The sequence below is a fragment of the Harmonia axyridis genome, chromosome 2 (assembly GCF_914767665.1).
Source record: "Harmonia axyridis chromosome 2, icHarAxyr1.1, whole genome shotgun sequence".
NCBI classification, from domain to species: Eukaryota; Metazoa; Arthropoda; class Insecta; order Coleoptera; family Coccinellidae; genus Harmonia; species Harmonia axyridis.
Window position 1 is genome coordinate 35510988 of NC_059502.1, and position 27394 is coordinate 35538381.

General features: G+C 35.5%; 1 protein-coding gene across 1 annotated transcript in view; it reads left to right on the top strand.

Annotated features, from left to right (window-relative positions):
- The first annotated feature begins 881 nt into the window (after nt 1–881).
- LOC123673229 (netrin-B-like) overlaps nt 882–27394 on the top strand; it is a 308617-nt gene continuing 282104 nt past the window's right edge. The window contains exon 1 of the mRNA XM_045607698.1: nt 882–2249. Coding sequence (XP_045463654.1) covers nt 1088–2249 — 1162 coding nt within the window. The 5' untranslated portion in view covers nt 882–1087. The remainder of the gene's footprint in view (nt 2250–27394) is intronic.

The following is a 27394-nucleotide window of genomic DNA, read 5'->3' on the forward strand; positions in this document are numbered from 1 at the left end:
TGAAGTGTGCCAAAAAATTCCTGAATAATTACCCATTATGGTAGAATCTGAAACGGATAGAGTAAAGAAAATTTGGAAACTCAATGTACAGAGTGTTTTTTCAAGGAGGAAAATTCATCTGAAATTATCACAATAACAACCTTGACTTTTGAGAAGAGTGTACCACACTGAAAATTTCATCAGAATCGAATGAGCTACACCAAAGTTAGTAATCAAAGTAGAATAGGTCGAATCGGATAAATCGCCCTGTAGAGTCTCAACTGAGTTCGTGCTCTTGTATCTTACGTTGATATGTATGATGCCCCGTTCACATTTCTTCTGCTGATACTAAGTTTTATCTACACTTGATTGATTGTTTGCTTGACCAATTTTTTAAATTGTATTGTATTGACCTTTCATATGGCAAAATTTGTCGGTGAGCTTATAAATCAAATTAATAAGATTGGAAATGACATGATGACACGAATTATTTTTGATAGTTCCAAATATAATGGCAAAATAAAAGTTTGTGCCAAATTCATAGCATTTCCAAACTGAATCACCCAAATCATAAATTCACTAGGAGTCACAAAGTTCATCACCGAAAAAAATCTTATGTAATAAGCCAAAACTGGGCAAGAAAGGGGAATCGATAGTGAAAACAAATCAAAAACAATCCCATCTAATTCCTTATCATCAAACATAATATAGAGAACAGCGTACCTGCCCAGGTCAACAAGGTGAACATTGTTCGAAGTACATAATCACTTAATACGCTCAAACATCCCAATTATCGAATGAACGACAATCTCCTTGCACAGCCTCTCGATCATCCGCGGCAGTAGGTAGACGGGATGCTGAATAGTCGAACGGTATGCGCCCTTTGGCTGAGGGCGGTCCCTCCAGTTCCTAACAGACAGCGGATCGCCAGTTCTCAACTGCATCAGACCGGAGAGTCAGTCATCCCACGATCGTCGAGAGCACAACCAGAGACCGGCGGTCTATCGGTCTATACGTCGTGCGTCGCGCTATTCGCGGTGTATTCCGAAGTGAACCTGTGAAATGGTGCGTTGATTTTTTCGCGAAATTCTTCTAGTGCTCTTTAACCATGCTTACCCTCACGGTGATCTTGATCACCCTATCCGCCATCCGTTGCGAAGACAAGTACTTGTTCAAAGATCAAAAAATTCCGGATGATCCCTGTTACGATGAGGACCGTCCTAAGTCTTGCGTGCCGGAGTTTGTCAACGCAGCTTTCGGGATGAACGTTAAAGCCTCGTCCACTTGTGGAGTTGTCGCACCTGTACACTATTGCGAATCGACGGAAGCTGGAGCGACACCACAGTGTCACATTTGTGACGATCGTCAACCGAAGACGAGATTCCCAGCTTCTTATCTGACAGATCTGAATAATCCTAGTAATATGACTTGTTGGAGGTCTGAACCATTACCTCCAGCTACATCTATAGATGCTCCGCCAGATAATGTCACCCTTACCTTGAGTCTGGGGAAGAAATACGAGCTAACGTATGTCAGTCTACAATTTTGTCCTCACACTCCGAAACCGGACTCGATCGCCATATTCAAAAGTATGGATTACGGGAAGACCTGGCAGGCTTTCCAGTTTTACTCCAGCCAATGCAGGAGAGTTTACGGGAGACCAAACAGGGCCACCATTACGAAAGCGAACGAGCAAGAAGCTAGATGTACAGACGCCCATCGTTACACCGGAGGTGACAGCTTAGGCTTCGGCCAAACCCCGAGGATCGCTTTCAGCACCTTGGAAGGGCGTCCCAGCGCCATGGACTTCGACGTCTCCTCAGTCCTGCAAGACTGGGTGACGGCGACCGATATAAAGGTCGTTTTTAATCGTCTCCACATGCCGGTGTCGGACAACCTAGACTTACCCCCGATCGACGAGCATTTGTTGTCGGGCAAAGACGAGTACTTCACGAAAGAGCCTTCCGTTCAGGTTGTGAACGAGATGCAAGCCTTCGAAACGGATGATCCGAAGACGGGTGCGAACACGATCATGAACACGTTTCAGCAACAGCATCAGGTGACCCATCAGTATGCGGTGGCGGATCTGTCGGTAGGCGGTAGATGCAAATGCAATGGACACGCGAGCCGTTGCGTTGTCGGTAAGGATGGACAGTTGGCCTGCGAGTGTAAGCACAACACGGCTGGAAGAGATTGCGAGAGATGCAAGCCGTTCCATTTCGATCGGCCTTGGAGTAGGGCTACGTCTAGGGATGCCAACGAATGTAAAGGTAGGTTTAGGTGATTAGGTACTGAAGTGTTGTCTGAGGGATTCTGGGGGTAATTGGGAAGATTGCAACCTGATGGTAGCAATGTTGAATATAAGCCAGAACATGGACCTTTGAATGTTCAAAAAGGTTCTAAACCAACTCAGAAGGGAAAACTGAACATGTTATGATAGTTTAATCAATGAACTTTCCATAAATTCAACTGTAATAAGAATATCTTAGCCGATATTGTGAAGAAAGGAGTTTAACCTCGAATTTAACTATGTTTTTGATATACATACATTATTTTCTCAGTTTATTTTGAACATAAGCAAACCTATTGAGAATCATGATGTTGTATGTCATTGTTATGATGATTTCAATAGAGTTAGAGAGATGGAAAGCTGAGCATACAGGAGAGCTTCAAGGTAGAATTTCAACTTGGCTTCATAAAAGAAGAAAAGGCGATAGAAAAGATAACTTTTTATTCCACCGAACTCTTCCCGAAATTTTCACATTTGTGTTGTGGAATATGTAGATACAGTCCAAAAATCGATTGGAACAATTTGAACTTGAGCCACTACTATTGGCAACTTCAAACGATATCTGTGTGCAATTTATATTGTATTGCTTTGTTTTTTATTCTGACTCGCCTGGGCCTCTGTGGAACCCTCGGTGGAGCCTTTCAGAAGCTCTGCGAATTAGTAATTAGGAAAATCGGTTGTAGGCTTTGTTACTGTGTCCCATCACAACTTCAATCACATCACTGTAGATTCTTCAACAAACACTGAATTTGGTCGTTCTCGGGAATTATAAAACAAAAGATCGAGCACAAGATAATGAAATTGTCTCGGTCGAGGTCTCGGTAATTGACAACTTGTGATGATATGACTATGTGAAAGGATCTAGCTTACATAACATTCATTATGTCTGCTTATTCTGGGGAATACGTCCTTAGTATTTCGCCCAATAGATTATCATTTTTTAATTTTGACGCAGAAATAGTTTCAAACGAGGTTTCAAATGATTATGTTACATTTATTAACGAAAAATATGAGGCGAATTCAATTTTGTCCATCTGTTCGGCTGGATGGAGGTAAAGAATAACACTTTAAAATGACCTAGTAAATAATTTATAAATTCTTTGAACGACCTTATTATAATTCATACCAGCTTTCATATGACTCATATGGAAACAAAATCTAAATACCTATTACTCTGAGCTCTCGGCTGAGCTTAATATAGGTACTTGTAAGAATCTCAACAAAATCTGTTCAGAAGTTTCAGAGATAATCATGTGAAAAAAAGTAAAATTTTGAATTTACTTTTATGTGTTTTTTACCATTTTCCTATCGCCCAAACTCATTTTTCTATTAATTCGGGAAAATTAAAAAAAAAAATTATATTTGTTGAGAAACTACCCCATATTACGATAAGTTCGTTTTTATTTTCCTATAAGACTAGCGTTTGGCGTAGTCAATATCTAGTATATATATGAATATTTCCTCTATTTATAAGTATAATGTGGCTTTTTTAAGGAATAAGTCAGAAATTGTGATATTTTTGAAAATTAAGTGGATCTTGTTATAGTGGATAATTATAGATTCAAAGCGAGATCCAATATAATCTGCATTTCGAAGATGATATTATTAATTCCTTGACAAATATATTCAAATTTTAATTGAGAAATATTTTTTCAACTGCCATTTCAAAAGCCATTTAAATTCTTTAGAACGGTTAAAAATAATATATTTAATGGCTGATAATGATTCTGGCCTAATGAAAATACTTTGATGGATTTACATTGGCGACAATTTCAGTTCTATATTGATGACTCGTGCCCTCGCTCGCGCCATATTTCATAGAGGCCATGTTGGTAGAGATAAATAACACTAACATTAAGATAATCCGGCAAAGAAATTCATCAAATCACGATTATTATGCAATGAGTATATGGATTGAAACGAGGATTGAAATATTCTGCGGATAATCAACAATTTCTGGAATAATATCAACAATCAACATATAATTGCGATAATGCGGGCGATAATGGAATTGAAAGCTTAAGCTAAGCCTCGGCTCAAGCTTTTCGTTCTATTTCGTGAGATGTGATTAATTGAAACTATGCGACTATCATTAAAGGTGTGTTTTTGGGGGAAATGGTCTCCAAAACGATAGGATTCGGCACACTGATGACGAATGCCTCCTCAAATTTGATAGTTTCTGTCAGGCTGATGGTCTGTAAACACGACAACTCTTTAACGTAAGGACCTAGAAATTTGAAATTTTCTCGGTAGATTCGAAGTTGAAGTGCCGCGTTTGAGATTATTAATGGACAAAATTCGAATAGAGGTTCAGTAGATAAAAGTAATTATAAACCGTTCGAAATTATTTTCCTTATAATTTCAAAATTGCAGATTCAATTCAAATGAAAAGTTCAATTTAGATCAGAAATAATCTCGGAAATAATAAATTAATGTGAAATTTCTTGTCTTGGAGACCACAGAACTGAATATATGTTTTGTGTTTTGTATATTTTATGCATTTCGGATATATAGCAGTGTTTTACTTTAGTTTTGTTTTGAAATATGTTTATCTCGTTATTTACTAACTCTTCCAGAAACTATTTCAAAAGTTCATAATTCAAAATAATAAACTAAAGAAATTTTATGATCATTATAATCTTCAGTGATTCTCCGACATCTACTTCTTGTTCTGAAGTAACTGTATCCCATATGGTTTTCGATTCATGGTGTTCAGTCATCTCAATTCATAAAGTCAACCACTCCCTTTATTTACAATCGTAAATAGCTCAACAGCTCCAAAGGTTCTCACCAAATATTTACCCTATTCGTTTATTTGAATTTAGTCGAAAATACATACTTTTTGTTGTTGGCCTATTGAACGATAAATCTTTCAAACTCATTCATTTTTAGCACAATGGAAACAACCTTTTGGGATTCTATTCGGACCTCATATAATGAAAGAACTCCTCTTCATGGGGTCGAGTACAAAGTTGCAGAAAAACCATTTTGGTAGTTTACTGATGCACATAACACATAAAATACAATATCTTTTAATAAGTTTAGAGTTTACCACTTATTCACTAAAAGTACCTCAACTTCGAATTCAACTTTGTCGTAGAAGATATCTAATTAGGTTATATTGTTATTTTGCCGGTAATATTAGTTTATTTACATCTTTTTGAATGAACGCCTTACTTACTATGATATATGGAATATGCGAGCAATGGTACCTATACCGGGGCATTATATATTGATTGTTTTTTTTTTTTTTGGTATAGAAATGCGCGAATCAGAATAATTTTTCATAATAATTACACCCAAATCAACACCTAATTTATATTGTATCTGAGGCCAAGAATTTTTCACCAGAGTTAGTCGAAGTTAATCATTCAATATCTCTCTCGGCTCAAAATTCAAAAATTACAGACATTTGGGCAAAATGATAGCCCTATGTTCCTCTTGAACAAGCCTGCAAAAATAGAGGTGATAAATCTTGTTTTCACCTTTATCGTTGTGTTGATACATTACTGAAACTTAGATGCTACCGAGGATGCTACTAAAATATTTTTTGTGCTATGTCATTCAATAAAAAAATAAAAAGTGGAAATACTTCGATATTTCATAAATAAGCGGAATAATATCATTGGTTTTGTACTAAAAAGTTTTGATGACTGGAAGCAATCGATTTCACCTCAGTTGACCCAAAAAGTTCCCAAGCGTCTTTATCCAACCTCAATTAATTGGTCGCTAATTCATACTTTTGGCCCTCCTCAGAGAGTTCTGATTCTTCTCCTATGCCTTCTATTAAAGATGCCTCATTTCACGAATAATTAATTTTGCTGTTGTTTACAGAAACTCCAACAACGAATATTTTTTTGAATACGACTAGTTTCCTTTGTCTCAGACCATACTTTTTTTTTTAGAAAGAATGGATTTAATTTCACATAATTTATTTAAATTTCTGTAGAAGAAGTCCGAAGTTCCACTTGACATCTGAGACATAGAATCGAATTCTTGTCGTGACTGAAAAAAAAACTGCAAATTTTACACTACTATTCATTGATCCGTTTTCAATACATAGAAAACTGAAATTCAGTATTTATATGATTTGTATTTCAGATTTGTATGCGCAAGTAGGTCTTTATTATTTTCAATGATCGTTTTGAAATTCACGAAGAAATGAAATATTTTCATCAGCTTCTTGGATACTAACTCGGATACTCTTACTCTTAGTTTCTTTTTTGTTTTATTATTACTATTATGTTATATTTTTCGATATTGTTTATGTCTAGGTTTAGTTATTTTCTGGTACATCTGTAAAATGGCTTGTTCCGTTTGATTAAATAAATAAATAAATAAAATAAATAAATAAATACTACCGAGGATACTACACACTACAAATGTGTACTTACCATCATGATAGTCAGACAGCACTCTCGTACTATCCTGATAGTAACAATCGAAAAGTAAAAAAAAAAGTTTACATGGCGATAGTACCATCATGATAGTGAGACAGCACTGTCGTACTATCCTGATAGTAACCATCGAAAAGTAAAAAAAAAAGTTTACATGGTGACAGTTGTTGCAATAGTTACTATCACTATCACACTATCGTGATAGTACTATCACGATAGTGTGAGTACTATCACCGTGAAAATGAGCCTTAAGGCTTTCACGGCCAGGTAGTTCAATAGAGTTTTTCTAGCCGTGGTCTAGTCTGGTTTTTCACTGACGGTTCGAAGATTTCAACTCGACACTGAAATTTAATTATTGATAACCATAATAATACTGTTTAGGTAAAGAATATAACTAACAAATATGATATGGTAAATGTGAGAAAACACTTTCCATAATACTTTTGCGAACCATATAAATGTTATGGAAAATGTTGAAGTAGGTACATCGAATTGATCATTTCAAAAGCGCGCCCCCAGAGATTGCCGAAATTCTCTTCATCGATGAGATATCTCGAGATATATCAACATAATGTTCCCTATAAAAATGAAAACTCCGTTTTACTATTTTTCGAAGGATTCATATATGGAACAATGGATGATGATAGCATACAAAAAATGAGGAAAAGACTAAAGCGAGGACTAAAGTGCCTTCAGGAGCTTTTGAGAGCCCGTCTAGTTCTGTTGTAACCGAGGTTGTAACCAAGAGCACAATTGGCACATAAAGCTCCTAAATTCACTTTATAGTTTCCCTCGTTTTTTTTCGATTTTCTGCTCAAATTTTCTATGGTTTTAGCAACTCTAGAAATTGTAATTCTATACAAGGTGAACGAGAAGGTGAATTTTTTAAGCTGAATCAGTAAAAATCTCGAAAAGGGGACATATTACGGATATATGTTTCGAATGGAAGGTTGATGGTTTTGAAAATGAAGTATTTTTATGCTAAAACATCTTCCATTTCTTTCACCCTTGGTTGGTCACACACTTTTATATTTTCTGCAGTGGAATACGGATCTGCTATAAAAAATAGGGAATCTTATTCGACATTTCAAAGTTGCCACTCTCCCCAACAAGGTTGAATGAAAATTGAAAGATTCAACTTGAAAAAATCACCCTCAAAGTCTCAACTACGACGCTATAAACACGAACTTGTCACTTGTCAGAGAAACATTGGACATTCTTGATTTTGTCCAAGATCTGTCATAAGTCAAACTTTATCGTTTGAGACCATTCAAGGCTCAAAATTCGAAAATTACATACATCGTCACGGAATGATAGGGCGATGTGATCAGTGAACGAGCTCTCAAAAAGTGTAATGACACGATCAGTCTGTTAATATTTTTTTAATCTTTCAGCCCTAGTCCTAATGGTTATGGAGTGTTCCTTCTTTTTGGGATAGACATCCGAAGCGGCAAACCACTCATCTTCCTCCAGAATCGAATTACAGTTCGTAACCAATTATGTGTCCTATAACAATTTGTCGATATAAGCATTCCGTTTTCGCATATTAATGCTCTTAGCCCCGGGAAAGTTTCTCATAAAACGTGGATGTTGTTATGTTGTTGCAGAAATATTCGTCCATACAGCAAATGTGTATTGCCATGGAAACTTGTTAATGTACCAGGTAAACTTGGCTCTCTGAGTGCTGTTAATTTTGAAACCCGATAGTTTGATTATATTTCGCATTTTGAACATACACGGGGATTATTGGCGGAGTTCGTGTATGTACACATTCACGTTTTAATGCTATTATCGAAGTTTTCCGCAATACCTTTCTGGTTATTATGGGATCGGAGATAGAGATCCTGAGTTCAATTCGCAACATTCTTAGGATACCAAAACATATCGTATCATTAAAATAAAAATTAACGTTGATCATGGCAAACTCAAAAATATTAGTTGTAAAACTTTGCTTCCGACGTTTTGCAGTAAATGGCTGTAGTGGAAAGTGGTAGTCAAAATCAATAGATCATAGATGTCATACAATGAGCTAAGGTGTTTGTGAACATAACCCCATCGAAATATTAGTCGATTTCTGTCTGCATCATAAAGTTATTCTCGATTAAACATGTCAGCTTACGAGTCAAATTCTAGTCATTTGAGGGAGGTTTTGATTTTCTGCTTTAATTTGAAGAAATCTGCGGCTGAGGCTCATCGAATGCTCCCAAATATCTATGGTGAGGCCGCTATTAGTGGAAGAACGTGCCGAGAGTAATTTCAACGCTACAAGAACGGTGATTTTGACCTCTAAGACCAAGAAGAGAGAAGGTTTTCGAAGATGCAGAATTGGAGGCATTACTTGATCAAGACTCGTGTCAAACACAACAAGAATTGGCACGATAATTGGGAGTGGTGCAACAAGCCATTTCAAAACGCCTGAAAATCATGTGAATGATTCAGAAACAAGGAAATTGGGTGCCGTACAAGTTGAAGCCGAGATATGTTGAACGGCGTTTGTTTGCTTGTGAACAGCTGCTTGCAAGGTAAAGACGGAAGGGATTTCTGCACCGCATTGTGACTGGAGTCGGAAAATGGGTTCAGGACGATAATCGCAAGCGCAGAAAATCATCGGGATGTTCCAGCCATGCTTCCACTTTGACGTCCAAACTGAATTTTCACGGTGCCAAGGTCATCCTCAGTATTTGGTGGGACCAGCTCGGCGTAAATGCTGTAAATTCACAGCATGACAATGTCCTACCTCATGTTGGGAAAGTGGCCAAGACATACTTGGAAACGTTGAAATAGGAAGTCTTACCCCACCCACCGAATTCTCCAGAAATTGCTCCCTCGGACTATCACTTGTTTCGATCAATGGCACACGGCTTGTCTGACCAGCACTTCTGGTCTATGGAGAAGTAAAAAATTGGATCGATTCTTGGATCGCTTCAAAAGACGACCAGTTTCATCAACGCGGGATTCTTACGCTGCCCGAAAGATGGGATAAAGTAGTGTGATGGAAAAAACTTTGAATCATGAATGTATAACCAGTTTTTTACAATAAAGCCTCGAATATCGGAAAAAAACGGCGGAATCGAAGTTGTACGCCTATGTAACAAATATGCAGAGGATTTAGCATCAGGATTCTGAAAAATGAGTAACTTCGATTTCAAACCATGATCCTACAAGTATAATGGTTTGGTCCTTTAATTAATAGCGAAATACCGTGGAATAGTGAACATAAAAAAGACTTTTTTATAATTTGCTGAGTTCACTTCTCCGAAATGAAACATTGTAAAATGAATTTACGATCATCCCAAGGATCTAAATCGGATTTTATGAATTTGTTCTGGCAGTTTCATTTGCTGGATTCAAATTATGTCGGATCTATTAAAACGGTTCTTGAATAAGGCATGGTCAAAGCGCACAATATTAGAATTGGCGTTGAAGCTCGAGTGTACAAGGATTAGCAATAAACGTGAATGCCTCACGGTTCTTTATGGTACACACCAGAAGTATTTTATTGCTCCAATACAAAGATATTGCGGGTATAACTCTTTTGATTTCCCGATAGATGTTAACAATTAATCAAATCAACTCTATGCCATAAAATTTAATCTTCAATATAATTTCAGAAGTAATTGCGGTGCGTCAGGAGTATCGTTGAAAAATAAATTACAGATCATAAAAGATAGTTAATAAAAAACGTAGCAAATTTACACCAAGCCTTATTATATTTTCATCAATTCAATAGATAATGGATATTTCTTCGATTTTTCAGTTTTAATTCAAGGGATCAAATTTATCTCGATTAAATTACACCAGCCAAATTTCCTATTTTCCCTGAAGAAAGCATGAAAAATTGTGGTATTATTGGACAATTCCTCCAAAAAATATATCAAAATATCGAAGAAATAAAAAATAAAATCCGATCGATTCGTTTAGGATTTCTTGAGGGATTTCTGATTATGAAATGATTCAATAAAATACAGTAATATGTATACAGAGCTATATTGATTAATTTTTTTGATCCCATTTTAGAGATGTTCTATACGAGACATAAAATTTCAGCAAAATCTGAAGAATAGTTTCAAGATGTTAGACGTGTTAAAAAATAAAGACTGCTGGAAACCAATTGCGGAAAATAGGAGAGAGGTAATACGAAAATTATCGACACCGAGCGCGTAAAAACTGTATAAATTTTTTTCTCATGGACTATCTAACACCCTTACTAACACCTAAGAAAATAAAAATAAATATAATACTATAAAAAATTTACTCGGAAATTGACAAAATTGAGTACCCTCGGTAGTACCTAAGTACTGTTAGCAAATTAAAAGATAGAAACCGCTTTAACTTCGCTTGTAGACTGTAGAAGATAGTGGTGCGAACAGAGATGTATCGACAGAAATTCCTTTCAGCAAGTTGTTATAAGATCAATTCCCAGAAATTCCTTGATAGAATTTTTAATATGGTTTGATCCCCGAAAACTGAAATTTGGGATGTACCCAGTGAATATACTCATATAGTCAGAATAATCATCGGATATATTTTATTACCAGGTTGTTTTTCTATATTCGACGGACTGCATTCACTATCGGTTTTTTATCACTCAAACTTGAATAACTTCTTTTGTTGTCTTTTTCTCCTAACGTCTTCCGCACAGCGTGGTAGACAATGTTCATTACACCCTACAATGGAACCATAGGGAGGTTTGATGCCCAGCAGCTGTTATTCAATATTAATAGTGCTTCTGCTTTTATGGTTGGAAATTTCATCTCTTGAAACTATGAATATTCAGTTTTGTTTCGAGTGTTTTTGAACTATTTATTTTGCAAAATATCAATATACACATAGCTTTAATTCATTATTTGAAGATATCAGGTTATACAATTATTCAAACCAAAAGTTGAAGAATCAATGATGAACCTCTCCAGGATAAACTTTTTATGATCCCCATTAACATTTTAGACTTCTTCGTCTGCCGTTTAAACGAGCGTTCAAAGCTTTTCTCGGAAAATTGCACTCACTAAGTTCCATTACTCTTTTATCCCGAAATCCGATCCATTAATTTCAGAGGCTTTTTATGCAATTAAAATAATCTCGAAATCAATATTTTTTTTCAATTTATATCATTAGATTTTATTCAATTAGTATGTCCGTATTTCTCTGATATGGAACTGGATGACATTTTTTTCTGTTGTAGTACCCGTTTTCAGTTGATGATAAAGTAAATTCGCACCGTGTATTGAAGTCGATATTTATTTTTATTTTTTAAATTCAAGTGCACACTCCTGAAGCTGCGATTACTGAAACCTCGATTAAAACAATGTGCGGCTCAACGGGGAATTCTCCATCAAATGAAATTGACGTATTTATTATGGAATATCGATAAAATGTCAGATTTGAAACATACCATTTCAACCTCGATTTCAACTTTTAATAAAAAAAAAATAATAATTAAGTAGATATAAGGAAAAATCGAGGGAAAATAGATATGGAGATTTGAAATTTAAAGCGTTTCATTTACGAACATTTTGTATGGCACTCCAGCAGTGCTGAGCTATCAACCCCCATATAGTTAGCCGAACTACTTTGGAATTTTTTCTGGTCATAATTTGAGGATAATTTCTTTCTATTGTGAAAAAATGTTTTGCTTTTCAATTGTGGGATAAATCGTGGGTTCTGCTAACTTAACGTGTATATTGCAGAACGAACAAATCGAGGAACAAGCTAATCGATTTGTTATGGACAATCTTTAACACTTAATTTTAGGCTCACGTTTGAAACCCCTGCCATTTTTGGTTACATTTTTGAGAAAAAAAACATGGATTTTGCTGGCTTTATCGTTACACTAGCATAATCCTACCATAAAAAACTCCCACGAACCGATCCAATTTTTTACTTCTTCATAAGACCGGAAGTGTTGGTCAGCCAGGCCGTGTGCCATTGAACGAAACAAGTGATAGCCTGAAGGAGCAAAGTCTGGAGAATACGGCGGGTGGAGTAGGACTTCCCATTTCAACGTTTCCAAGTATGTCTTGATCACTCTTGCTACATGGGATCGGGCATTGTCGTGCTCTTGAATCACTTTATCATGTCTTTCGTTGTATTGCGGCCGTTTGTGTATCAATGCTCGGCTCAAACGCATTAATTGCGTTCGATAACGATCGCGTATGATTGTTTCAGTCGGTTTTAACAATTCATAATACACTACGCCGAGCTGGTCCCACCAAATATTGAGCATGACCTTGAAACCGTGAATATTCGGTTTGGTTGTCGACGTGGAAGCATGGCCGGGACATCCCCATGATTTTCTGCTCTTGGTATTATCGTAATGAACCCATTTTTCACCCCCAGTCATAATGCGATGCAGAAATCCCTCCCATCTTTGCCTTGCAAACAGCTGTTTACAAGCAAACAGACGTCGTTCAACATCTCCATGCTGATCTTCATCGACGAAATCACCGTTCTTGAAGCGTTGAAACCACTATCGGCACTTTATTTCACTAATAGCGGCCTCACCATAGGTATTTGAGAGCATTCGATGAGCCTTAGCCGCAGATTGCTTCATATTAAAGCAGAAAATTAAAACCTCCCTCAAACGATTCTGAATTCAGCTCGTAAGCTGAGATGTTCAATCGGAAATAACTTTATGATGTAGACACAAGTCGAAAAATATTTCGATTGCGTTATTTTTACAAATATCTAAGCATATTGTATGACATCTACGATCTATTTATTTCGACTACCCTTACCGCTACAGCCATCTACTGCATAACGGCGAAAGCAAATTCAGCAATTCAGCATCAACAACAAAGGTCATTAGCCGAAGACAGCTTCAAGCGCATATACAGAAAATTGTATTAAATTTATATCGAACAAAAATGAGGAAGTCACGTCAGATAGTGTACCGAAATGGAAGAGCGATTTGTTCAGGGAACGAGGTCAATTGCACCCCTGGATATAGGTATAGTATATCCAAAGTCACTTGGAGGAAGCTAAATATTTCTATTATACAAGGGTTTCCCAAATTTTCAGACATTCCTTTGGGGCCAGTGATTTTATTGCCTAACAATACTTTCAAATAATCACCGGTATTTAAGAATATCGCAGTATCTACTTCTGAGGGACATCTATGGCCAAGCGATTTCATGGACTAGTCCAAGTGACTTTGGATATACTATACTTGAATACAGTTATGTATTCTCCAAGGATGTGATCAGCGTCCAAAAGCAGCTTATTTCAATTTTTGAGGTTATTACCGGTTTTTCAGCCATGCCCGTAACAAAATTTCATTGTCAACCTTCAATTGCGACCTAAGCCCATCTAGATCGTTAGCGGGAATCGTTCTTGACATTCAGCAATCGCGATTTTGAAGTTTCGGACCGCAAAAACGCTTTTTCCGAATGCCGCGATGCTGTCTCAAAATTCTTGAAAATTGTTTAGGGAGAGGCTAATGACCGCAATAGTCGATGCCTTCAACGAAAGAATAAAAAAAAAATTTGTTTAGGGAAAGAGTCTTTAAACGAGGAACATTTTTTGAAATTAGAACTTTTTGAGCGCTAGTTCATTCTTGAGCCAATTGCACCCTTGGATATAGGTACTTGTACACAGTTGTTTGCTCCCCAAGGATGCAATTAGAGTTCAAAAGCTGCTCAATCCTATTTTTGAAGGTACTACCAGTGTTTTCAGCTCTGCCCGTAACAAAATTTCTTTGTCAATCTTCAATCGCGATCTTCGCCCATCTAGATCGTTAGCAGGAATCGTTCTTCACATGCAGCCATCGCAATTTTCAATTTTCGGACCGCCGAAAACGCTTCTTCCGAATGCCGCGTTGCTGTCCCAAAATGCCTGAAAATTGTTTAGGGAAAGAGTCTTCAAGCGAGGAACTTACTTGATTTTGTACTTTCTGAGCGATAGTTCATTCTTGAGCCAATTGCACCCTTGGATATAGGTACTTGAACACAGTTGTGTTTTCTCCAGGGATGCAATTAGTTCTCAAAAGCTGCTTATTCCTATTTTTAAAGGTACTACCGTTTTTTTGTGCCATGCCTGTAACAAAATTTCGTTGTCAACCTTCAATCGCGATCTTCGCCCATCTAGATCGTTAGCAGGAATCGTTCTTCACATGCAGCCATCGCAATTTTCAATTTTCGGACCGCCGAAAACGCTTCTTCCGAATGCCGCGTTGCTGTCCCAAAATGCCTGAAAATTGTTTAGGGAAAGAGTCTTCAAGCGAGGAACTTACTTGATTTTGTACTTTCTGAGCGATAGTTCATTCTTGAGCCAATTGCACCCTTGGATATAGGTACTTGAACACAGTTGTGTTTTCTCCAGGGATGCAATTAGTTCTCAAAAGCTGCTTATTCCTATTTTTGAAGGTACTACCGGTGTTTTCAGCCATGCCTATAACAAAATTTCGTTGTCAACCTTCAATCGCGACCTTCGCCGATCTAGATCGTTAGCAGGAATCGTTCTTCACATGCAGCCATCGCAATTTTCAATTTTCGGACCGCCAAAAACGCTTCTTCCGAATGCCGCGATCCTGTCTCGAAATTCCTGAAAATTACCGAAAGCCTGTCTGTCTCGTGCGGCATCATATCACGACGTAAAAATCGCCGAACGGCATTCCTGTCTGTCGACGTTCAATTACAGAAAATTCGATATGGAAAGGCCGATTCGGAATGATTATAGTCGCGGTTGCAGTGGCGTCGGATTGGTCATTACTTCGAATTTATTTACTACGATCGCAAAGTCACGTCCCGTACGCCGGCGGACGTTCCGTCCATCGGCGGCCGAATTCTTGGCACCGATCGGGTTTAATTTCGACCATTGTTTCTCTTCACGCCGCCCGTTCCCCTATAATAGAACGTTCGATTCGATATTCGAAATTATATCGGCGTGTCCTTTTTGTTGTTTTGTCGGCGGCGCAGGAAGTTTTCACGGTCGCGGCTGCATATACGAGCGAAGTCCGCAACTCAGCATTTTTGCATAACGATTGCGTTTTGCAACTGGTTTGCTGATTTGGATTGGAATCGTCTATTTAATTCTTTAATTTAATTTTTATTTAACCATCAGAAAATATTACATGATAAGTTAAAATGAATGAATGTGTATATAAGAGGAATTCGCAGGGCCTTTAGAACATTGAAAAGTCAACAATCACAATAACACAATTTAAAATTCAATTCAAAACCTCCCCCTAATGACGAGAATTAATACAATAAGCTTATTGTATTACATCTACGATCTATTTGTTTCGACTACCTCTTACCGCTACATCCATCTATTACAGAACGGCGAAAGCAAAGTTGTACCGGGGTTTTCACCATAATTTGACCCTCCCTTTAACTTTGTTACTTAAAGAGGTGCAAAAAAATGTTTTCTACAAAAGTTTCACGAAATCGACTAGTGTTTTTTGAAATGATTTCATAAAACGAAATATATACAGAGTGGGCAACATATTGATTGCAACTTCATTTATTCAAATGGAACATCCCATATATTTTTCTATATTTGACTAGCTCTTTTTCCCCTGACTTCGAATACATAACATATGTTTGGCCTATCTCTCTTATTCTGAGTACAACAGAGTTTCAAATTTTAAGAATCACCTGGCAAGCTAAGTAATCAGTTTTCAAGTGGAAGGCTGCGATAATTCAAAATGCCCATTTTTGAGTTATCTCGTTGGTAACGATATGTGACATACTTTTGTCATTGAATAAAACTATTTATCGAATATGCACAGAAGCGGAAAAATTTGAAATAATTTCACTTTATATGAAGAACAATAAAAATAAGAGAGCTACAATGAGAGAATATATGGACTTGCATCCAAATCATCCAATTCTAATTTATAGTGAAAAACGTATGTCATATCGAGATAACTCAAAAAAGGGCATTTTGAGTTATCGCAGCCTACCACTTGAAAACTGATTAGTGAGCATGCTAAGTGGTTCTTAAAATTTGAAACTCTGTGGTACTCGGAATAAGAGAGATAGACCAAATATATGTTATATATACGAAATCAGGGAAAAAAGAGCTAGTCGAATTTAGGAAAATATACAGGGTGTTCCATTTGAAAAAATGAAGTTGCATCAATATGTTGCCCACTCTGTATATATTTCGTTTTGTGAAATCATTTAAAAAAACACTAGTCGACTTCGTGAAACTTTAATAAGAAACAATTTTTTATACCTCTTTTAGTAACAAAGTTAAAGGGGGGGTCAAATTATGGTGAAAACCCGGAACATATACCTGATATAGTAATACACACGCAAAATTTCGAATGTTGTTACTGAAATGTAACTTTTTTTCACGATATTCTGATTGAATACTTTACGATGATCCTTTATGATATGCTGAAATTGAAGGGGGGGAAGGGGCGATTCTTGGAATCATTTAAAAAAAAAACTTCATATAAACGTATGTCGTAAAGGTGCTATCTTTTGATATTTTTCTCGAATACAAAATAATTTTTGAAATTCTCATTTATTTTTGAACAAATTTGATCTCTTGATTTTACTTTGTCTGGCGATGGTTTTCGCATGAGAAAAAAAATAAAAATAGTATTACTTTAGGGGCAAATTGTTATAGTGTCATGGGGTGACCCTCGGGATGACCATTCCGTGGAAATTGCTTTCGTATCGGTTAAACCGAGGGTTAAACTTGAATTAAGACCTCAAATTATTTGGAATTTTGAAAATACTTTTACTTTTACTTAAGCTTTCCCGCACGATTTTGTTCTACATCTACAAGGTATGCCAGAATGAACGAATTTGCCACATGATTAGATAAAATATGATTACCGTTCTTGATACTCATTATACTATTTCAGAAGTTGAACAGTCTGAAATTTCACCATTGGTCCTTCTAATTACCCATCATAACAGCATTCGATATCAATTCGTCATTTTGATCCGTCCTGCTCCAAACCATACGAACGGAACGAAGGAAAGAAAGTCCACAAGGCACAAAGTCCTCAAAATTAATCCTCTCCGTCATTAAGACTGAAAAGGTCTTGTGGCGCAACAATTACGACTGCGGTTGTTAGTGTTGATCTGAATGAGAGGCTCGATTAGGACGCACCTTATGGTAAGTCCGTGGGCTAGACGTACTCTTTTTGTAGCAGAACTCATAATTCATTATGGTTACGCCGATGCTTATGGGAAGAAAGGGCAATTGGTGTATCGGAACTGGTTGTTTTGTTGAGGCGACCAAACGCAGTTGATTCATTATTCATTTCATTTATTCATGGATGCACATCATCGTTCAAGGCCAAGGGGGATAATGTGAAAGTTACGACCTTGGGGAAGAATCTGCTGGTTTGGTGGCGAATAATTAGGGACTACCTTTTCGACGCATCTCGTGCTCCAGTTTTGTTGTACGTGAAATTAGCAAGATGCACATGCATTAATGATAACGAGGCCATGAAGGAAGAATACAATTAGTCTGATTTAAAACAAATTTTATAGTTTCTACGTTTTTATTACAAAAAAATTGGGTAATAAAAATTTTAGGATAACAACAAGTTCGAAACAGTGCGGTTACACAATGTAATCTTCAGAGTTTTCGTTAGTAAACACATAGAAAGTATAAAACTTCTTCTTCAAGTGCTATCTCCACGGCGGAGGTCGACAATCATCATGCCCCAGAGAAAATTTCCAAGGTGGATTGAACACATTTTCAAATTTTCATCTAATGAATTCGGTGCGAGGTATCGAGAAGAGGAGTCGACTGCGCATTGCTACGGATGGTCAACGATTCGAGCATCTTCTGTAAAAAAAAAATGTGCAATGCAATGCACAGTTGTAATGAGATGTCATTACAACTCTCTCGATTGGAAGAGTCGATCATGTGAATCTTTTCGTTATTTCTAAATCCATTTTGAAATAAAAAATTTATTAAATATATATAGATTCTAATTTTGTAGAAATCAGTAAAAAGTATAGAAATAGAAGGACACTGCTCTTGTTATAGGAACCTCTATTTTTCTGTGCTCATCAACAGTTGACACCATAGAAATATTGGGATTCTCAGATAAAAAAAGGTTTTTGACCATTTTCTATTATTCCTATTAATACAAACCATACTATGTTATTTATAATTGAAATCAGAAAAAAATTAAATATTCAGAAAATGGCACATCCAGACGCCACTGGATTCTACCTACAAAAGTGCCTCTATGATATTTCAATTTCAGAGCACTATCATCAGTATTAGCGGAAATATAAATTTTTACGATATCGCCATTTTTCCAATTTCTGCTTATAACTCGAAAACAAAAGAAGGTGGCCAAAAATGAATACTACTCTTGTTAGTTCCTCAGAAAAAGAGAACGAGAATGGGGTATCAGAGTTTTTCTATCTTCTCTGGTTTAAAAGTTGTAGTGCTAAAACATCGAAATTTCGAAATTCATTTTCAATCTGGTGCTCCTGCAAATGACCAAGGTACGGCGTACGAAGTTGTACATTCACATTATCTTCAAGGTTTTTTCACAAATATTTTGAAGATATGAATATCAGTGCTTTGTATTGGGTGTCCCAAATTCGTTGTCTAGTGGGAGGATCTCAGAATCCCTTTGAGCTAGAAAGAATTAATGGTACATTTTCGGGCTCGATTTTTGAGGAAATTGATTTGGTGAAAACCTTATAAGTTCAACTTTTTTCAAGCTATAAAAAAAAAGTTCTCATAAATTCTTTATTATTGGTGCTATTAACATGAAACAAAAACATTCTACAGGCACTGTTTTTGATTGAATCCATCGATGTAATAAATTATTTTTATTTCCGGTTTTTTTTAATGTAAACTATAACAATTTCTATAACAAATAAAATCGCTTAATTTTTCTCTTTTCGAAAAGTTATACCTACATGATTCATAAATTTCTTATCAAATTATAAATATCATCAAAAGTTTCAGTTTCACACGGCAAATCAACCAAGTACCTATCTATAATAATCTGTGAATTTCAAATAATATAAATATTCGGTGGCCCCAAGGTTTCCGAATTCAACACCGTCAGATTTTTTCAACATATTTAAATTAATAAACGTTGTTCTTCAAATGAGACCAAAGGAAAATATCTAACGATATTAAATCCAGAGACCTTAGTGTACTGTGTGGTTATTCTGCCTCATAAGACTAGGTTGCCTCATAAAGTACTGATCTACTCGACAATGAGTAAAGTAAGTATTGGATGAATTGGACAAAACTCCTTTAAATCGTGAACACAATGATATTATGGGCACTAGATAATAGAACGATGAAGAAATACAAAAATCTCAGGATCAGGAGTTGAAGCCTGACATTTACCTCAAAGAGTCATAGGGTAAGATTGTTAGGATGGAGTAAAACAGACAATCGTGAATATCAACATTTATAATGATGAGTTATTAGTTATTATTCTAAAGTGTAATCTCTGTTTTGATCGGAACTTTCACAATCTATTTTTTGATTGTTTATCCCGAGGTTTATCCCCTATCCATTATTATTAATACAAATAAGGAGAAGCTATTGCGAGAGCTATTGTGTTCTTATTTTTACAACTCGATTCATTTTACTCAATGGAAATCCTTCCCCAAAAAAATCCTTTCATTATTCAATACTTAGTATTTAAAAGCATCGATTGTGAAAGTTTTTCAAGTTTTGTTGAAGAAAATATTATCTTTGGATTCTATGAATCATTACATTTGTTATGGATTGGTATAAAAATACCAGGTAAGCACTGACGTGGAGTCAGAATTAAGCACTTATTCATGCATGTACAGGTTGTCCCAAATTCGATGCTCATTCGAAATGACTTTCAAATATTTTGTTCTATCTTGGTTTCTGTTCCAGATATTCGAAAAATTTCAAAACTTTCTCAAAGAGAAAGAAGAGGGCCTTTCGAAGAAATGACTTTCAAATATTTCGTTATATCTTGGTTTCTGTTCCAGATATTCGAAAAATTTTAAAACTTTCTCAACAGGAATTTTATGATTCATATGATATTCATAATCCATCATAGAAATTGATAACACCCGATTTATGACGTGATAACAATTAGGTATACAATAGACACAAAATTAAAATCTCGAAATAAATGAAAAATATTTATAGATATATAAGGTGTCCCATTTCAAGAATGCAGTCGAAAAAGTCAATATCTTTGAAATGGATGGCATTTTTGAAAAATCGGTAACTGGTAAATGTTTTTCGATAAATCTGTGACTAAAAAACTGCATTGAAAAATGTCATAATATCATTTTGGAAAATGAGATCGGGAGTCTATAAAGATTTTTTTCTCTTTTTATAGTTCTCGAGATGCTTTCAGTGAGTGTCGAGTTCGGGACACCCTTAACTGAACCTGATGAAAGCTATTCATGAGGAGACTGAACGAAATAATGTGTAATGCCGAATTATCTGAAAAAAAAAAATTGTTAACATTTTCATAACGTAATGAAGAATCACAGGGAAATAAGTAGTATGCGCTTAAATCATTCGATACAAATCTTCGAATCTGTTCTGTTGAAATGTACTAAACAATCTTATTCTGCATTTTCTCTTCACGTGAAATCTTCATTACATATGTAATGTATTATGCAACTAGCTACTAAATTTGAATCGAATATTAAAATAATATTTGATATTACCGAGAAAAACATATATGTATTTCTGAGACATAATCAATATAATCCGAGTTTCGGATCGAAAATTTGGACAACACGTCTGGTTTCTCAGAAGAACGTCATCTGATTTATTCCCTCGAAAACTACTCAGTGGCTCTCTCGTTAAGTAGTTCTACATAATGTACTCCGGTGATCTATGAGCTAGACTTTCGAAGAACCTGGAAATGTATCAACCGAACTGCTCGGAAAAATGACAGTAGCCAACATAACTTTGTTTATCATCGTGCCAACAGAGATATGCTTCCTCCTACAATTCATTTGGCATAACAAGTTCGCGCAGTCCCGTAGCCACTTGTGCCAAATAGGTTTCAGACATTACGGTGATGACTTTTATTGCCCCGTCTTAAACTGTTTAATGAACTTTATAGCTGGAGGATCGTTGGATGCGCGTTCGGATACCAACAGCAAGCCCAAGAACGACCCCATCTCCGATCGTATCTTTATTGCACGGAGCAAATTCGAATTTGCATCGCTTTCTCGCTGCGAGAGGATCCCGCTTTATCCGTTTTTGATTGTCGCCGAACGCAAATTGCGTTTATTTATTCTCCTAATTTGCATCATCGCGAAAGAATCCCATCCCCACTATGCACGTAGATAAACCGTCTACCACGTCCCTGATTTCTTTTATTTCAGTCTGGAATTGAATTTAATTTGGTGGGGATAAAAATTGAAGGAACCGGCAGGTTCGGGTTTGGTCCATAGTAAATAATATTTTTCAAACTTGACGACGAAAAGAAGAATCTTAAACATTCTCATTATTCAAGAATTTTTTAGGAAAGTGGAGTAAATAATTCAACTTTTATTTACTACTATACTTTTTGTTCAAATTGGCGCTAATCATAACAGAAATAACTTAGGTCTAAAACCAAATCGCAATTTCAAATCATCAATAATCGAAATCATATTGGCACTACTCGACTTCAAAATGGCAGTAAACAAAATCAAATTGGCAGTTGTCAATTGGAAGTTGACATGAAATAAAATGCTATTCGCGAAATCAATTTGATGAATTTGGAAAATTCGTAAAAAATTATATGTTGCACAATTTTCTAATGAAGCATAAATAAGTGATAACTGTTTATGAATTGAAAGCATTGATGAGTTTTGAATTATCAATTAAAAAACAATATCTTTTTGATAAATGCCAGTTTGGTTTCGACCGATGTCATCTTGATTATGATTAGCGACAATTCGGACTTGAAAAGGTATAGATATACATATCTATTCAATTCTATCTCCTCAATACAAATCCATCCAAACTCCATGAATAAATTGCATATATTTATGTCCTTTCTTTCAAAAAATCAATCTTCACACATATAGTTTTGTAAAGGATACGTCTTGATATTGTAGATATCCAATGCGAGGAACGGAGATGACATCTCATTAGTTAAATGGAGATAGAATGATGCGGTAATTTGAACAATTCTCTCCCCTACATCGCTTTAAGAGGGAACACCAGCACGTGGCTGCTCAGTTCAACCGATTTATATGGGGTTTTCACATAATTTCCTTAAACAATAATCTACATGGAAGAAAGTTAATATTTTTAATTTTCGAATGAAAAAACAATTTCTTCAACCTTTCGTTCTTTGCAAAAAATTGATGATATGTACGTTGTACGAAGCACTGATATATTATTAAAATATTCTTAAAAAAACCTACCAAAAATCATCACAAAAGAGGTGAAACTATTTCGTTGTCGTCGTACAGTGCTGCCCAATAATTTTTTGCTTCAAAAAAAGAAAGAAGATGAAGTGAATGTACAACTTCGTACTGGGTACAATGTCTGGTCATCGCAGGAGCGCCACAGGGAAAATGAATGTATACCAAAGTTTGACTGATACGCGAGAAACCACATTGGTAATCCCTCTTAAGGGATGATAGGTATATGTGGGGGTATTAGAAATTATTCGATCTAGATTATTGTGATTATAAGTTAGTATTTTGTAGGAGTAGTGATGTGTAGTTTTCGTTCAAATACATTTTTTTAGAATAACAATTCATACTATGTAAATGACTCTCACGAAAGGATAATAATAAGGGTATAAGGGGATAAGGGAAATTAATCTAGGAGTATGATGCTGATGCACCCTCCACTTTTTAAAATCACACTTTGACAATTTGTGGACCGAAAAAAGGAAAAACAATCAAGGAAGAAAATTCAAATTGGTAAAAACTGAAAGTCGAGGGTGAAGTTTATTACTCTAGTCTTGTACGATGAAGGGAAAAATTTAAAAAATTTTTTTACGAAGTTCATATTAAAATTTGTATATGCATCTTTATTAGTTTTTCAAAATATCAAATGGTTCCGGAAATGTTGATTTGTATCCGTTTTTTGAAATTTCAATCACGCAATTACATCTACATGAAAGTTCCTGTTTTAAATTCACTTGAATTAATTATCTGTTAAGATATTCGAAAATTTATTATAATCATCTACCTAATTAAACGCCCTGTAGAAGAAGAATTCAGTTATTAATTCGATCAAATATAATATTTGGGTTAAGTATACGTGTTATGTTGAACAAAATATTCGACATTTAAGTTTACATTTTTTATTTCTCATTATATCAGTTTTTTTGGTATTCTAAAATATTCAAGCCTCGGGGATCTTAATTTGTTGTGCCGATACGAAATTGAGCATTCTTTGAATTACCCCGATTCTTCATCCTACAGTCTTTGTTCCACTCACGGCCCGTCCTCCTGAATCATCAAGATGAAAAACCAGAATTTTTTGCATATTTGGCCCAAGGAAGAAATTGTACGAATTCCGTATGCAAGAACATCATTAAATATTTATATTAGAATATCGATTTTGGCATTTTTACGTAGCCACTTTGTTAAAAAAACACCGCTTATCGTTTATTATCTACCAGCTTGTCGCCTTAACGCGATATATGAGATGAATATTCATCAGGATTATGATTTAAGGAGGAGATAATAACTGCCTAGTTTCGGGTGCTAGTGTTTTTTTTGCACGAATTTTCGAGATCATTTACACCGATGGAGAAAATTGATAGTATTTCGGTATGAATAACAAAGTAGTTCACTGAGCTACTTATGATTTAATACGTAGCTTGTTAGATCCTTGAGTTGAGGTTGAGAAAGTCTTCAGAAAAAAAAAGAGTAAAAAATTCACGTGTTTATTGTTTTTGAAGGAGACATTCAACAGGATTCAGCAATTCAGATTACGTTTCAAGAATTTCAACTCCATTCACGAATTCAATCAATAAAGTGTTTTCCAAAATTCAGTGAATGTTTTTCACGCAATGTTCATTTTGAGATGATGTGGATTCTATCATTGATTGCAATGCATATGTATCAAGAAACTCAACTCTAATAAATACTAGACTGAATTTCAGACAGAGTTTCACGAAACGAAAATGTTTTTTTTATTTCAACGAATTCTCCACAATTTCTCAGAAATTCGAATGTATATCCAGAGATTCATAATGCCAAGCATCCTGCCAAACTTTCTTTCGATAGTGTCTTCAGAAACATGTAAAAATTCAAGAATATCAGAACAAATTCAACAAATGAATGAAAACACTGAGTTGAAGCTGAAATTCAAATTTCACTTGTATAAAAAATTCATGCCACGTTTCATGAAATTTAATTTTCCTTTGTGCATTTTGCTCGGCATTTTGTTTTTTTTTCAAATTCAATCTCTGATTTCAAAATTAAAGTCACATCTCACAAAATTCACTCTTTTATTCAAGTTGAATCAGAATTAAAAAAAATCAACGTTATTTGAAGTTTCACAGAATTCAACTAAATTCTTTTTATTTCTTAGACGTTTGGTCAACTACTTCCACTACAACTACGAGAAACAAATACTGAAATCATGCTGTTCTTTCCATCAAAATATCGAATAAGTATACAAGATGGTACCAAACGAATGAGACAGTTTTTAGTGGCTGTTTCCAAAAAATGAAAAAGAATATTTTCTAGAACTTGCTGAAAAGTCGTAAGAATGTGAACATATTTATGCCGTTGAAAAAGCTACCCATAGGTAGCTAACATGGTTTCTTATTTTGTGAAACATGCTATTCCCTTTTTACCAGAATTTTTGAACAGAATAAAATTTCTCGATATATGCTAAAAAAAAAACGATTGTGTGTCCGTGAAATAAAATACTACCTCGTGCAAGTTGAATCGAAAAAATCTAGTAGGTGGCTGTAACTTTTTTGTTTTGGTTTTAGTAGAACATGATCAGAAATCTACTCGGAAGTCTATTATCTATGTTCATGCAAGTTTCCATCATTGTGGTATCAATTGATGAATTATGGATAAATTCTCAAATTTTTGCAATATTGTATGATATGTAGTTAGTATTTTAGATGTATTAGGATCTTTTTCAACCTCAGTTGATCAAATATTTCAGGTTTTCTTACCACAAACAAAAAATGCAAGGCTTGCAACACTCTAAATAAAAACATTTTTTTTTTCATTTTTGGAAGCGTATAACTTTCCAAGGAAAGTCCTGAGACCCTGAGAGCTTATTTGTACATAAAAGATCCCCTTTGATTTTCGACAAGGATTCACCCCCCTCAAAACTTTCTCTTTCAACAACCAGTTTATTTCTGCCAGTCACTTTATTACGAACATTATAAATAGATGTCCCTTTTGTGACAAAATTTTCGTTATCAATTGGTATTCCGAATCGTATCTTATGCGGTAACCTTCGAAGCCCTCCGCAATAAGTGCCGTAATAGCTTCCATATTTCATTATTACCATCCGAACAGCGCAGAGCGGTATTCCTTTTAAGGAATACCACAACTTGATTAGTCTATAATTTCTTATTCACCAGTAAAAAACACGAATACGACTCCACTTAGTGCGTCTTATGATTTCATAATTACGTATTCATGTTTGCGCATTTACACAGAAACATTTAGCGAAAACAATAATTCTAGGCGGTACGCCGCCGCATATACGGAGGTTGAGATAAAAGAGGCTCAACTCGCCTCACGCGAATGATAAACTTATATTCTCGCCTCAAGAATGAAGTTATACCTATTTGGCTGGCAGAAAGAAATGGGCATCTTGGCGATAATTAACGAGCAGTTTTAATGAAGCCTTCACACATGTATATTACCGCTTAATGACGAGCGTTTTGTTGTTTCTCTTCAGTGATGATAGAGCGGATAATTGTTGAAAAGAAACAGGAATGTCGAAGAAAAAAAAGTACAAAATAGAGACGGAAAAACCCTGATTACTTGTATAAAAACACTTGCAATTTTCACATTATTTCTTCTATATCATAAACAACTAATTATAAATATCGGCTTTTTCTTGAAGATTTGAAATAGGAGGATAATGTGAAAAATGAATTACATTGAAGTTCTCGTAAAAAATGCATGAAATCTTAGCGCCTTGGAAAAAACTTACCAATTACAATACAATATTTATATTTGTTTTGAAAATTATTGTAATATTTTTCTCATCAGAAATGACATCCATTTCTCATGTTCGCTTTAAGAATTTGCATAGAAATGCAGAAAAACCGATTTTCATGGTGAAAACGAAAAAAACACTGACGTCAAGTCAGGAGTTTTAAATGCTTATTCATTCATTCGCTAATTGCACCTTTGGAGCGCACATAACTTTATAAAGATATGTTTACAGTGTGGTCCAACGAAAACTTAACACCTAGATTTTCAGGCTCTAAAATGAAAAATGTGTAAAATCTCTCGGACCTCTCAGTTTCAGATTCGAGGGGGAACAACTTTTCCCCTCTTCGCATCCCCTTAACTGTAACCCCCTAAAGGAGGTGAGTACTATACCTTGATTTTGAATTGGGATGAGGGATGTTGCGATACCTCATTTTGAAGATCTTATCGAGTACTATCTGATCCTGATAGGTTAACTAGTGGAAGAGTACAACTTCTAGTACTAAATAGTAAATACAATTGAAATGTGTCCTTTACTAATAATATTCTCGAGATAAATTCCACCTTGCCTTTTTCACTATTTTTACTGTTATTCCATTATCGATGGATATTTTGAAGCGAAATTTTAGAGTCAGATAGTACTCGGCATGATCTTCAAAATTAGTTATCGCAACATCCCCCAT